The sequence below is a fragment of the Xenopus tropicalis genome, chromosome 3 (assembly GCF_000004195.4).
Source record: "Xenopus tropicalis strain Nigerian chromosome 3, UCB_Xtro_10.0, whole genome shotgun sequence".
In the NCBI taxonomy this organism is placed as follows: Eukaryota; Metazoa; Chordata; class Amphibia; order Anura; family Pipidae; genus Xenopus; species Xenopus tropicalis.
Window position 1 is genome coordinate 81,198,983 of NC_030679.2, and position 15,577 is coordinate 81,214,559.

A 15,577-nucleotide genomic window follows, 5' to 3' on the forward strand; every position below is an offset into this window, starting at 1 on the left:
CTGCTTGTAAAGTTGTAAATTTAGTCTTCAAACTACTGTATAAGAATGATCTTTTTGGCATACCCCCTGATAATATGGTTCAGATTACATGGAGAAGATGTTTCTCGCATCTATGTGTGAGGGATGCTTTGCAACTATCACCCTTTTTTAAATACAAGTATATCTTCTTATGCAAATTAATGTCCTTTTCTTAATTGTTCTTCGCATAACGATTTGTTTGTGAGATAAATGCCATTCCATATTTCTCATCTTAAGCATTTTTGATAGACAGCAACAGAGCATTACTATTGCTGCTTTGTTACTGCTTTCAAGGGAATGACATTGAGCATATAATAGCTTCTAATAATTAAATTATCAAATGTAGAAAAAAATATGCTGTTTCCACTCAGAAAGCTTGTCCATTTGAAGGAAAGTTTTTAGAAGATTAAGCTTTTCTAGCAGGCATGATGTTAGGGCATATTTCGCTTGTTGTTCATTATTATGTAAACCTTAGAGGGAGGACTGCAAATTGAGTAATTGGTTTCCAGGATTTTTTTTTTGCTTTTAAACAATAATAACCCTGATATTATATTGCAGTCAGCTCTCTGTGTCCTAGTGGAATGTTACGCCTAAACAGATTTTTTTAAAGGGGTGGTTCACCTTTAAGTTAAATGTTGGTATGTTATATAATACATTTGTAACTTTACAATTGGTTTTCATTATTTATTTTTTTAAGTTTCTTAATTATTTGCCTTTTTCTTCTGCCTCTTTCCAGCTTTCAAAGGGGGGTCATGGACCTGGCAGCTAAAAACTATTACTTTATGAGGCTACTATTTTATTGTTATTGTTTTGTTATTGCTTACCTTCCTATGCAGGCCCTCTACTATTCATATTGCCATATGTCATTCAAACCACTGCCTGGTTGCTAGGGTAAATAAGACCCTAGCAACCAGATAGCTGCTAAAATTCCAAACTGGAGGGTTACTAAACTAAAAGCAAAATCACTTAAAAAACCATTAAAAAAAAGACTAACTGCAAATTGTTTTAGAATAACAATGTCTACATCATACTACAAGTTCATTTAAAGGTGAACAACCCATTTAAGTCCAGCAAAGGCTTCTGGGTCACCTACTTGCCAGATATTGGCTCAGTATTCTAAGCTGAAATAGATGTGCTTGCTCATTTACCCAGGAAAAAGAGTGTTTCAGAAAGTAAACGAGTAAGCCCATCAGGTTTATCTCAGATCAATGCAAGGACCTTATATTTACTGAGTAGGGAAATTGAAAAGCTGCGCTTTTCAGCCCATTCCTCTGGCTGTCAGCACAGTATTGATGTGTGGGTTGACAAAATGTCAACCCGTTTAGGTAAAATTAGTGTTTCTCTGCTGGCATTTTTGCACTGGTAGAGAAAATGCCACATATCATACTGGCAGCCCCAGTTCAGCACTGGAAAACTGCAAATATCCATTAAATGACACATTAAACTCAACTCTAAAAGTGCTCAGAAGAGCACTCTGGGCAAGTTCTTTAATTTTCTGTTGTTCAGTGATAAAAAAAAAACTGCTTGCTAAACCAACACTTTATAGCAATGTTATTCATAATATTTATGTCATGTTCTTTAATATTATACCAGGTTAATATATGCATTAAATAAACTATACCTGTGTGAAGTAACATGGATGATGCATATGCTGTATGTCTTATACGGAGTCTGTGGTATTTAGTGAATGCTTTTCATTTGTGACCCCGCCAGAATATCAGAACTTGGTGTTTTAGATGAAAATGACATAAACTGGGATATTCTGGCAGAAGGATGGAGCAGTGTGCGGTCACCTCAGTGGCTGAGAAGTAAATGGTGGACTGTCAAGAGACAAATTGCAAATCACAAGGACGTGTCATTTCCTGGTAAACTGCTGCTGGCCTTTTTTTTTTTAATTTATGCATAGGTGATTTTGCAATGTATAGTCATTTTTAAAGAAACTGTTGCCTAGTAATAAGTGAAACTTTAATTAAATTCCTCTCCCTTAAGTAGACTATAATCTGTAGAAATATAACGTACTGTGGATATAGGTCATTTTCTGAATATCTGAATTTATAATGTACATACAGTTAAAATATATGTATATAATGGACAGTTTGGTCATTTCCCTATGGGACCAAACTGTAAATTATATCCTTTTAAACGGAGCTTAGTGATGTAATATCTGTCACATGACTCACTAAAACGTGTATATATTTTTATAAATAAAGTACCCTCTTTTGTAACATATGAGTATATTATAAGTCACCTCGGAGTTTCATGACCCGTATAAAAGCACTCTGGCTTTTGGCCTTGTACCTTTATATGGTCATGGAACACCGCGGTGACTTATAATATCCCTATATTTTACAATAGGGGGTACTTTATTCACTATATACACCATATTGGTAAAATAATCTAAAATCTCATGTCAGATTTTCTCTAGAACCAACAAGCAAATTGGAACAAGGGCTACTCTTTAAGAGTATTTTATGGGTGGGCAGACATTCAAATGTAACTGTCTGGGTTTTGTGGATGCCAGCAGCTTAGCTTCTCAGCAGCTGCCCAGTGTCACTGACACTTCTAATAAAATCCAAGATGGGGAGCTTATTAGGCTGATGCAATACTTGTAGCATATAAAATATGGTGTTTCTAGCCAAATTCAATTTAGTGTTTAGTTCTCCTTTAAGGCTAGTGAAAACATTTGAAGTGAAAGGTAAAAACAGTAGGATTGTTTTGCCAGCAATATAAATGAATGCCAACTTAGTTACCACGAGGTATTGTCTTATTACAGAGAAAAGGTAAGTTTGTTAAAAATTATACCTGTACATCTGTGTGTATACATTATATATTAGGATGAATATATAATATAGAAAATGGCTTTTAAAATTCCAACATCCATTGGCCGAAGATATGAGAAACATATACTGGTGCTTTTGATTTTATGATCACTGTCCTGAGGATATTGTCCTAAATGTTAAATGACTGCTTACTTAAAACCTCCTTTTTGCAATAGTCTGCCGTGGCTGACTATTGCTGCTACTTTACCATGTGGAGGAAAAAGTGGTAAGAAATCAATCTATCCTAAATAGCTTTAGGAGGAGGGAAAACCAGAATGCTTAAGAGCTAAAAATCTAGTGTGTAAACTACATGGAACATTTGCTATCTGATGCGGCGTGATGCGCCTGTCAGAAGGGAAAGCTGCATGCTACACCTGCATCGACAAGATGAAGTCTGATGGTGTCTGAAACACTTTTTTTAACTTATAACAAAGAAACCCTGCACAACAGTTATTGGGTGCACACTGTGTAGTAGTTAAGCTTGATTTCGTTAATAAGGAATTTATTAACGAAATTAAACACTTTTTTTCTCTCACTGAAATACATTGACTGTTATTGCTCTGGCACACGGGGAGATTACGCGACAAATCTCCCTGTTCACGGGCGACTAATCTCCCCGAGTTGCCATCAGTTGCCATTCCACCAGCGAACATGTAAGTCGCCGGTGGGATGGCACACACGGCGGCGCGATTTCGGCAAATCGCCGAAATTGCCTCGCGAGGCAACTTCGGCAATTTGCCGAAATCGCCTGCGCAGCGTGTACCATCCCACCGGCGACTTAGATGTTCGCCGGTGGGATGGTAGTTCGGGGAGATTAGTCGCCCGTGACAAGAGCCTTTAGATGTATATGCAGGAACAAAACCCGCCATCCGACTTTATCTAATCTCATGTGCATTACATCTGTGGGCTTTGATTTTGTTCAAATTTCTTCTAAATCTCGTGCTGTTGCATGTCAAAGATCTAAACAAAATTAAATCTCCTCCCATGTAGTTTAGCCCTTTAATTATCTTGATTCTTTGCTGACCTACGTGTTTGTATTCAGTGTTAATTAAAGGGCTGAGGCAGCTGCACGAAAACCAAGCAACTCTTTTGGGGGCTCAAGAGCTGGAAAACAAATCAGATGTCCAATCACAAAGCAGTAACTCCAGTGTACAGCACGTCCAGATCAGAGTAGCTCACCTGGAGGAGAGTGCAGGCCTTTCACAGACTTCCATGGCAGCCTTACAGATTCCTGTACAGATTACACATCTTTGTAAGTATTGAGCAAGAATTGATTTGAACACAAAATTTGCTGTTTTGTAAAGGTATAATACACAGCCAAGACATAACATGAGAAATGTGCTCAGTTATATAATGGTAGTATCTGAGGATATAGGTAACTGTATTTGAAGTTTTGGTATGAACATTATGTGAGTCCTCTTGGGGGGAAAAGGGGCTTCTAATGGTGTACAAAGAACAATTCCTCTTTTAATATTTGATTATTAAAGGGGTGGTCGGTTCATATATAATCAATTTTTTTAGTATAATATATAAAGTTTTATTCCTAGCACCTTAAATAGCTCTTTTTTTTTTTGTATTATTTGCCATTTTTTTTCTGCCTCTTGAAGCTTTCTTATGGTGGAGTCATCCAAAAACTATTGCTTTGTGAGGCTACAATTTTTTTTTATTGTTACTTTTTGTTACTTGCTGTTCAACCCCATGACTATTCATATTCCAGCCTCTCATTCAAAGCACTGCATGGTCACTGGGTTAAATAACCAGATAGCTTCTGAAATACCAAAATGGAGAACTTCTGAACAAAACCTAAATAACTAAACAAACATAAAAAAAAGACCAAATGCAAATTTTCTCAGAATGTCAATATCTACATCATACTAAGTATAAAGGTAAACTCCCCTTTGAAAAAGGTCTTAATTATTATTTAATATTAAATATCGCTTTACAAGACAATGTGAATGACAGGGTCAAGTGCAATTGTCAAATGACAACAATTACAGTTGATAACATGAGATCAACCGTGTCATCAAATAAGAGGCGATTGCAGCAGATTAATTGCACGTGTGTTAGAATATAGAGCATGAACTGCGCTGCGATTTAGCCAAACTCCAAGATACTTTCCTACAGGAGGTGGGGCGAGTGAGTCACTATGAAAGGAAGAATAAAATGGATGAGCTGAATGCTGCACAACAACTTTTTACCTGTGACCACCCAGAGTCACGGGTATTTGTAGCTAAGATCAGGCTGATATGAAAAATGTGCATGAAATGTGTATTTTTTTAGTATATCATAGTGGTCTAATTAATAAACATGTCTGTTACCTGTGCTAAAATGTTGTTTTGTTTTTTTTTCTCTTTTATAGCCTCTTCTGCTCCAGCCTCTCCCTTGGCTGACACAGAAACCATAGCACTAAACAGTGGCACACTACAGACGTTTGAAATCCTTCCGGTAAGTGCTCAGCCTTCTCACATATTCAGCTTACTGTCCTTTTGCTTTTTTTTTTTTTTATAAACAAAAACCTGATGTTATCTAGTTTCAAATGTATCTTCATCTAGCATGGCCACATACCTAGACTGGGACTTAAAGGAACAGTAACACCAAAAAATGAAAGAGCTTTAAAGTAATAAAAATATAATGCACTGTTGCCCTGCACTGGTAAAACTGGTGTGTTTGCTACAGTAACACTACTATAATTTATATAATAAGCTGCTGTGTAGCCACGGGGGCAGCCATTTAAGCTGGAAAAAAGGAGAAAAGGCACAGGTTACAAAGCAGATAACAGATAAGTTCTGTAGAACACAATAGTGTTTTATCTGTTATCTGCTATGTGCCTGTGCCTTTTCTCCTTTGAATGGCTGCCCCCATGGCTACATAGCAGCTTATTTATATAAATTATAGTAGACTTTCTGAAGTAAACACACAACTTTTACCAGTGCAGGGCAGCAGCACATTATATTTTAGTTACTTTTATACACTTTCATTTTTTGGTGTTACTGTTCCTTTAAGGTGGCCATACACGGGCCAATTCTAGCTGCCGATAACGATCCCTTAGACCAGTGCTGTCCAACTTCTGTGGTACCGAGGGCCGGAATTTTTCCGACCTACGTGGTGGAGGGCCGATAATGGAAGCCAGTTTTGACCACTCCCCTTTTTGAAACCGCACCCGTGTTATCACATGACCATACCCATATTAATGGTTGAAGTACAGCAAAAACCTGCCATACTCTGCCTTCCCTACCCTGCCTGTGTGTGCCATACTCTGCCTTCCCTACCTTGCCTATGTGTGCCATACTCTGCCTTCCCTGCCCTGCCTGTGTGTGCCATACTCTGCCTGCCCTACCCTGCCCTGCCTGTGTGTGCCATACTCTGCCTTCCCTACCCTGCTTGTGTGTGCCATACTCTGCCTTCCCTACCCTGCCTGCGTATGCCATACTTTGACTGTGTGTGCCATTCTTGGCTGGTTTGTGCCATACTTGTCCTGTGTGTGCCATACTCTGCCTGCCCTACCCTGCCTGTGTGCCATACTCTGCCTTCCCTACCCTGCCTGTGTGTGCCATACTTTGACTGTGTGTGCCATACTTTGACTGTGTGTGCCATTCTTGGCTGGTTTGTGCCATACTTGGCCTGTGTGTGCCATACTCTGCCTGCCCTACCCTGCCCTGCCTGTGTGTGCCATACTCTGCCTGCCCTACCCTGCCTGTGTGTGCCATACTCTGCCTTCCCAACCCTGCCTGTGTGTGCCATACTTTGACTGTGTGTGCCATACTCTGCCTGCCCTACCCTGCCCTGCCTGTGTGTGCCATACTCTGCCTGCCCTACCCTGCCTGTGTGTGCCATACTCTGCCTACCCTATCCTGCCTGTGTGTGCCATACTCTGCTTGCCCTATGCTGCCTGTGTGTGCCATACTCTGCTTGCCCTATGCTGTATGGCACACACAGGCAGCACACAGTGACACAATGCTGGCACTGCTCCTACAGTCTGCACAATAACTATATATTAGAAAACTTTTTAATTGCAGTACCACCTCAGTATATGTTCTTTTCGTAGGGTGAAGGGATAATTTGTGGGTTTCTACTGCTCTTGAGGTGTGAACAGGGGAACAATGTGAGTGATTACAGCCTGAGTCTGAGGTGTGAACACTGCAGGGGGTGAACAATGCAGAGATTAAAAGGTGTGAACAACACAGGGGATTACATTTTTAAACAATACAGAAGGTTTACAGCCTGAATCTGAGGTGAGAACCATGCAGGGGGGGCAGTTAATCACAGTACTGATACCATTTAAAGCTTACACAAGAGTAAGCCATCAAAGCAGCTCAGACAGGTGGGGGGCCACACAGAGGGGGGTCGCGGGCCGCCAGTTGGACAGCACTGCCTTAGTGCAGCTTTTCGGCCCGTGTAGAGGCAGCAACGATGGGTTTGCCCGACCGACATCTGGCCTGAAATCGGGCAGATATCGATCGGGCAGGTTAAAAAATTCAGTCGGATCAGGGACCACATTGGCTCGTTGATGCGGCCCCCGAACCGACTGCACTCATTATCGTCGCAATAATTCGATCTGTTGGCCCCAGGGCCAAATTACCAAATTAGCCTAAATTCCCCCAATGTCACCCACCCGTAGGTGGGGATATCGGGAGAAGATCGCCAAGCGAGCGGATCTTGACGTGTATGGCCACCTTTAGTACACAATCAGATCCTAATAATATTGTTAGATGCAATTGTGACCATGTTCATATCCTTTCTAATATCTTAAGGGAACTGGGAAGTACCCAGAACATATGTCTCACTAAAATTCTCAAAATATGTAAAATAATACAGGTACTGCCTAGCAGTCACTGTATGGTCAGTTGGTAAAAAATAATTTAAATCTTTTTTCTCTGTGTCTTTATCTTCAGTCATTCTACTTACAACCAAGTGGGACCACGGGAACCTTCATCCTTCAGACAGGTTCCAGCCAAAGTCTTCCATTAACACTAGCTTCTAACCAAGCAGTGACACTCACATCCAATTCATCTCCAGCATCACCGGAACAGATCATTGTGCACACGTTATCTGTGAGTAAGAGTCTGTTTACCCTAACCTCCGCAGCCATCAAATGCAATGTTGATAAATAGGCTACTTTTGGCACTTTTTGTGTTACACAACTACAACTACCAGCAGTCTTCTCTCTGGGGAGGGGTTTTGTTTTTTGTTTTTTTTATTTCTTTCTAGGAAGCACTTGTTTCAGTTTGTGTGCATCTTTTGGGGGCAAGTTATACATTTAGCTATTCTAAAGGCACACATGGTGTTCAGTGAAGCTTAAGACAATAGAAGAAAGATGATGAAACACAGCAGAGTTTATAGGAAACACACTGTAATATAAACCAGAACTCCTTAAAATATAGTTTTTTTGTAAATAGTGTATTGGTCTCTAACTTTATTCAACTTCAAAGTTACCATATGACATGTTTGTTTTGACAGTTTTATGTTTCTTTTTAATTTGAGATTGGTCACTTTAAACTTTGTGAAACTAGCTTGTACCTTTAACCAAGTTCAATTGTTTGGACTATAGATATTATGAAATATTTGTACTTAAAAGACACACACTCAAGGTAAAAGCTCCATGGGAAAAAAATAAGCTGATGTGGTCCCTAATCAGATGGAAAAATCAAACCTGTCTGATCAAGATCTGCCCGATTTCAGGCTACATGTCGGTTGGGGAGGCCCGTCGTTCCTGCCCATACACGGGCAGATAAGCCGCCGAATCGGTTTAAAGGACCAATGTCGTCAGCTAGAAACGGCCCATGAATGGCCACCTTAACTCTGCTCAAAATATTTCAGCCAGCACAACAAGTAAAGTGCAAGACGAAGGGGTACGCCCCGGAAACGTTGCATTTTGAATAAACACGCAGGGGCTAAGCCCTGCTTGCACTTTACTTGTTGTGCTGGCTGAAATATTTTGACTGGATTGTGTGGAGAGTGCCGACTCTCTAGGCTGTGCACCAAGTAGTAATTCTCTGGAGGAGGTAAGGGTGTGCTGGTGTAAATATTTTTCCCACCTTAACTCTGCCTCAGCCAACACTGATAAATCCCCGCATCCCTTGCCTGTGAACGGTAGCGTTTCAGTAAATCTGTGTGATGCTCTGTTCCCCCTGCGCCTTCCTAATGTGTAAAGAGCAAGTTTCAGTGCAATTGCGTCAGGCTCCGTTCCGCAGCTTTTTTGGCTCCCCCCGGTGATTTTAACTTTCCTTCTCCTTTAATGAATAAGATTTCTGTGTAAAACCACAAGCCCTTACCACTAGCCTAGATAAACTTTTGACTTAACCAGTTTAGCATGTAGGAATGTGCATCACTTCCTCTTAGTGCTTCTTTAATAAAGTATAGGGCAGAAATGGATGTTGTTTAAAGCAGTGACTTTGCTCCTTCTGTCTCAGGAGGCTGCTTGGTACCTTTGGTTCACTAATAGACGTTACGTATGCAGGCAGTTTTTTGGCCGATCCTTTAAACCACAGTTATAGCACAGTTATATCAATCAGTATCTCATTTTGCATTGTCCACAATCATCTCCATGTGTTTTTGCCATGGTTTATTCTGGGTGACAGCATCTTTATCATACAATACATTGGTTTTTATAATACATATATTTCATTTTTTCCTAGCCAGAACATCTCCTAAACAGTGGTGATAATGTCACAGTTCACTGCCATACCCCTGAGATTATAATTCGCACTGTGGCTTCTGAAGATATGACTTCACCTCTTGTTCAGAGAGAGCTTACTGTTGATTCAGACTTACAGCAAGATAACATGAGCAATCATCGGGGTGCTTTGCAAGTGAACTCTTTTTCTGGGCAGATCCAGCCTGTTGATATTGAGCACGAATCTGGGTATTGTAGAGAGCAGTCTCTAAAGATAAAATTCACAAGTTCCATGGATCTAATGCATCAAGTTCGGGATCATGAAGAAATGACCATGAAGCAAGACAGTGACAGTCATATAGGCCTAGCTAGCTCCTGTGTGAAAAAGGTAAGACAAACTGTTCTTGCACTTCGCCAAAAGGCACTTTAATAGATGAAGAGTGCGGTAATTGAATTTTTTCTCTTTTACACGTAAAATACAGGCATAGGACCTGTTATCCAGAATGCTCGGGACCAAGGGTATTTCGGATAAGGGGTCTTTCTGTAATTTGGATCTCCATACATTAAGTCTACTAAAAAAATCAATAAACCATTAATTAAACCCAATAGGATTGTTTTGCATCCAATAAGGATTATTTATATCTTAGTTTGGATCAATTACAAGGCACTGTTATAGTACTACCGAGAAAAAGGAAATCAGTTTTCAAATTTTTAATTATTTGATTAAAATGGAGTCTATGGGAGACAGGCTTTCCGAAATTCGGAGCTTTCTGGATAATGGGTTACCTGATAACTGATCCCATACCTGTATGGGATTTTCCATTAATAGGGAAGGAGAGGTGAAGCTTGGTTTTCCTGTCCACATTAATATTGAAACCATTGCCCCTTGGCTCTTTGTTTTTAAGTAAACATTTTCATGTAAAAATACTAGGGGGCTGATTCATTAAAACACGAGGTCAAATCCCGAATGGGAAAAACTCGGATTGGATACGATAATTTCTGAAGATCGCAAATATCACGAAAATGCTTACAAAAAAATCGTTTTAGTCACGATAATATTGTATTGCCGATCCAAAATCACCAAATTTTCGCACCGAACTATTGTAAACAGCGGCAGAACCTTTCCGAATTTTTCATGCAAGCGTACGAAAAAGTCGCGCAAGTGCGAGAAAATTGGCGAAAATACGCTCGGAACGTTCGTGTCTTAATAAATCTCCCCGTAAATGTTGCTTATTACTATAACTTCTGATGTTTTTTGCTGGACACTGCCCTTAAGGTGCCCTCAGCTGCTCGGTATCCATTTCCCTTGTTTACTGCCTGCAGGGTGAATTCAGTACCTTTTTTTTATAGGTCCTACATTCTTCTGCCATTGTGGAACAGGTTCGTCAGTCTTCCACTGTTAATGAAGGAGTACTTATTGTGTCATCACCACCTGGCTACATCCAGACAGAAGATGATATTGATGGAGAGTCTGTACTTCCTCTTACAACACTTGCAGGTAATAGGAATATATATATATATATATATATATATATATATATATATATATATATATATATATATACACTCACCTAAAGGATTATTAGGAACACCATACTAATACCCTTCTCTGACCTCTAGCATCAACAAGGCATTTTCACCCACAGGACTGCCGCACACTGGATGTTTTTCCCTTTTCACACCATTCTTTGTAAACCCTAGAAATGGTTGTGCGTGAAAATCCCAGTAACTGAGCAGATTGTGAAATACTCATACCGGCCCGTCTGGCACCAACAACCATGCCACGCTCAAAATTGCTTAAATCGCCTTTCTTTCCTATTCTGACATTCAGTTTGGAGTTCAGGAGATTGTCTTGACCAGGACCACACCCCTAAATGCATTGAAGCAGCTGCCATGTGATTGGTTGATTAGATAATTGCATTAATGAGAAATTGAACAGGTGTTCCTAATAAACCTTTAGGTGAGTGTATATATATAATATAGTCAGTGGCATCTCGGCAGCTCCTACAGCCTGGTGATATTTCTGGTGCTTGGAGGTACAGTATATTATATAGCAAATAAACTCTTATTTTTCATTTGTTTGTCTAAGGTACATATAAAAGATATTTAGCAAAACTTTTCTTAACTTCTGATGATTGTACTCACTGTGGCACAGGCAAGTGCCAAATGCAGGTGTAACACAACTTGTATGTAATAGCCCTTAGCTTTGGTACAACTGGTTAGTCATGTGCCTTATCAGACAGGCAGTCTGGTGCTAAATTAAATGGAAACAAATCATAACTAGAGTAGAGAAGGGTACGCAAGGCGAAATATTTAAGTATTTGCATTTTGTTTTTCCATAGATCCTATTCTGCAGCACCACAGGGACAGATCACACCTTAATGACTCTTCACTAGATGGTCCTTACTCAGATGACTCAAAAGATGTTGAAGATCTATAAAAGTGACACTACAATACATTCCCATCCAGCACAAATCTATGACCCCCACTTAACATTTCTAATCACTGCATTGTGTTTGTCTGGAGATCCCAGCTTGTATTAACTGCACCACTTGCACTGTGTTCTCCAACATGACTGTTACAGAGGAATTGTAAGCAATTAGACTTCTGCATTTCCTCCTAAACTTTTTTTCCAGATACAATAATGAAAATGGGTTCTTTTCTGCACATTGGGAAGCTTAGACCTTCTCTGTAACATTTGCTTCATAAAAACATAAACTTGCAATTAGACATATATACATCTTGAATTCCTAGCAAGGTCCGACTATATGTGTGTATTCCCAATCTCTGATTCACCTAATAAGGATCATTGTATATGTTCTGATTTGGAGCCCTGCCATTGGGGTGGGGAAAAATTGTTTTAATTTATAAATAATTTATTCTTTTTTTTTCTTTTTTTTTTTTTTATCAATTAAATGATGTTAAGGGGAAATTTAAGCCAAAGCTGTTATGCTTAATATTCTAGAAGCATACTAAAAACAAAAAAAAAAAAATATGGTGGCATGGAGAGAAAATACAAGAGGCCACTGACCGTTTTATACATCAGACTGCTGGGGCTAAAAGTTACTGTGGTTATAATGCCATACTCCTGTACAGCAGGTGACAAACTATCAGTGGCTAGAAGTTGCAACTCTCGTGCAATGTAAATAAGCTATTGAGGAGCAGAATTACAATCAGCCCACGACTAAAGTATAATGAAGAAAGGACTGTAACAGATTTATTAAACTGGTAGGAAAACAATGATGATTTCTATAGTCGAAAAGAAGTTCTTTATCTTTCCAATAGTGAGATTTCATCAGGTCTGAGCTGGCAAAGTAAATTCAGTTACATTTTAGTCACAATTTTTTATCAACATGGAGGAGTAAAGGGGGAACTCTCAAATTCCAAGTCCTGTTAGAATTAGGGATGCACCGAATCCATTTTAAGGGTTAAACGTCACCACGCGCAAAGTGTATTGTGAATAATTTTACAATTCTGTGTTTGTGGCAACATTAACCCTTCCAAATCCTAATTTGCATATGCTAATTGGGATTCAATTCGGCCGAATACCAAACCGAATCCTGAATTTGGTGCACCCTAGTTATAATAAAGGATTTTTTATGAAGCTGAAGTTAAATATAGAAAGGTGGAATATTTTGCTTCGGCAGCTCTACTTAGCTGGCTGGAAACAGACACATGCTGCAGCAGAGGTCTATCACAGGTGACTGAAACACTCCAGTGGACATTAGCCAAAAGTGGTTGTAAAGTCAGTCACTCGGATTCCTTAGTGCACAAGTCTTTAGGCTAATGCCACACAGGGCTGATTCTCAGCCTGAGCAGATTTTGGCCCTGAAAAACACAAGTATGCATTTTTGCCGAAGTCCCTCAATTCACTTGGGCTGATGCAATGGCTCCAGGTGCAGGCACAGGGAAAGCCAGTAGGGGCTGATTCTAAACCTACAATTATCCGCAGGAATTTTTTGGATGGCAGGAAAGCAGTGTGCAGGGTTGTTTATGACCAAAGTTAGTCTTAGTGAGAAGCAAATACCCAAAACAACCCTGCACACTGCTATCCAGAGCAGCGCTGATGGTTTTGAAGCTCTGCAGCCAGTTGCAATCTAAAGATTTATGCAGCACCAACATGATATATAATAATGCAAAGGAACTAAAAATAGCTTCTGACCTATTAATTATGCTGTGTAAAATCATTTGTCCTTGAAAAATGGTATAAGTGAGTGTTAAAAATAATGCATGCTTTTATAAATGTACCATTTTTTTTTTTTTTTTTTTTTAACAATGCTTGATTGGCATATTTAACATCAGTTTTATGGTGTAACCTATTCAAGTTAATTAAATCAGGCAGTAAAAAAAAAATTGCATAATAAAAAAAAAAAAGTGATGGATAATTGCAATTTTTTTTTCCTACACAACATTTACCTATTTATGCCAGAATTTGATTTGTACTGGAGTCTAGAAACAGAACACCCACACATGTGTATAGACTGACTGCCTGCTGAAGTTTTGATTTCAAAGTGAAGTTAGGAGTATGGTACACAGTGGAATTCTGGGCATTTTGTCTCCTAAGCAATTAAAACCTCTGCCCACAGGCAGCGCTTGGAATGGTTCTCTACTAATTATTTATACTAAATGCTTTATAAACATGGAAACTTACACAAAGAAACTTGCTTTTTTCATCTTACATATTCTTACTGAACTGAAATTATTTATGTAAATGTCATTGTGCCATTCAAGCCTGAGGCTAATGGCACACTGTAACCAGCAATGAGCAAAACACCATTATTTGCCTGTTCCTGCTTCCTATAGTAATCTTTCAGAAAGATGCTTAAGGGCAACAGCCAAATGCCACTTGCTGCATTTGTTACTGTGCATTGAGTATTGCCTCTGTTGGAAAGAATGGGCACTGTTAATTCATGCATTGCATTATGAAGGAATGCAAGAAAAAAAAAAAATAAAACACCACAGTGGAACACATGATTAATTGCTTGTTTGTAAGAACCCTAATAGCAATGACAGGTGGATCTGAGTATTTATGAGCTGAGCTGTCACCACTCCTCAAGGTAAATGCATCATGTTTAGTCTTTTGGACCTAAGAAGCCTCATGTTGTGAATTTAAAAGGCTAACAGTACTATAACGTTTCAATTTTAGACTCCAAGCATCAGCATGGTGGGCACAGTACTGTTTAGGGCAGGGGTCTTTTTAATCCGGCCTGCCGACTCCACATGTCTCATCACGCAAGTCTTGGGGTCTGGGGACTGATGGCCCAGCCCATCTTTAAGTCAATGTGGCCCCTGAGCCAAAAAGTTTGCCCACCCCGGTTTAGGGATTTGATGATAAAGAAAAGGGTCACTCTAGTGATCACATGAACAGAGTATAGGTGGCCATACACTGTAAGATCCAATCATCTGGTGAGGTCATCTAGCAAGTGGATCTTCTCCCCATATGTCCACCTATGTGTGGGCAATATCAGGCTAATTCAGTCATAAATGACAATTAAAATGGCGGGCATAAATGCCTTCTGTTCGGGAACCGCATCAACAAGCCAATGTTGTCCACGATCAGACAGAAAAATCAAACCAGGCTGGTTTGATTTTTCTGTCTGATTGGGCTAATCGAGATCTGGCCAATTTCAGACCAATGTCAGTCGGGAAGGCCCGTACCCATACACAGGCTGATAAGCTGCCGAATTGGTCTAATGGACCAATTATTGGCAGCTGAAATCGGCCCGTCTATGGCCACCTTCAGGAACACAGAGCAGGCAGGATTCTCATGCATCAACTAAAGACTTAACAGGTGGGGAAGCCGTAGTGTTGCTACAACCATGACAATGTTTGGTAACAGGTCCTACCTTGCTGTATTTCTGGCTGATTTGCATCCATTTGTAGTAAAAAGTAGGAAAGAGCTTAAACTATATGCAATGTAGCTGTTGCTTCAGAGTTCTCATTTAGAAAACGTTTGTATTTTAGTACATTAGTAGTAATAGTTGCAGCCCTCCAGAATACTTTGTACTAGGTGCTCTCTCCCCTTTTGTCAAGACTCCCAAACACATCAGATTATCCTTAAGAAATATGTGAAATGCCTGGCACTTCAAATGAATTATTTCATATGGAAAATTCTCAAATGCACAAT

General features: G+C 39.6%; 1 protein-coding gene across 2 annotated transcripts in view; it reads left to right on the forward strand.

The window, feature by feature from the left end:
- dmtf1 (cyclin D binding myb like transcription factor 1) overlaps nt 1-14,119 on the forward strand; it is a 30,695-nt gene extending 16,576 nt beyond the window's left edge. For both annotated transcript variants that reach the window (XM_031899040.1, XM_031899039.1), the window contains exons 11-17: nt 1,732-1,883; nt 3,880-4,089; nt 5,197-5,282; nt 7,730-7,888; nt 9,473-9,838; nt 10,801-10,948; nt 11,793-14,119. In XM_031899040.1, coding sequence (XP_031754900.1) covers nt 1,732-1,883; nt 3,880-4,089; nt 5,197-5,282; nt 7,730-7,888; nt 9,473-9,838; nt 10,801-10,948; nt 11,793-11,890 — 1,219 coding nt within the window. In that variant the 3' untranslated portion in view covers nt 11,891-14,119. The remainder of the gene's footprint in view (nt 1-1,731; nt 1,884-3,879; nt 4,090-5,196; nt 5,283-7,729; nt 7,889-9,472; nt 9,839-10,800; nt 10,949-11,792) is intronic.
- The last annotated feature ends 1,458 nt before the right edge of the window (nt 14,120-15,577 follow it).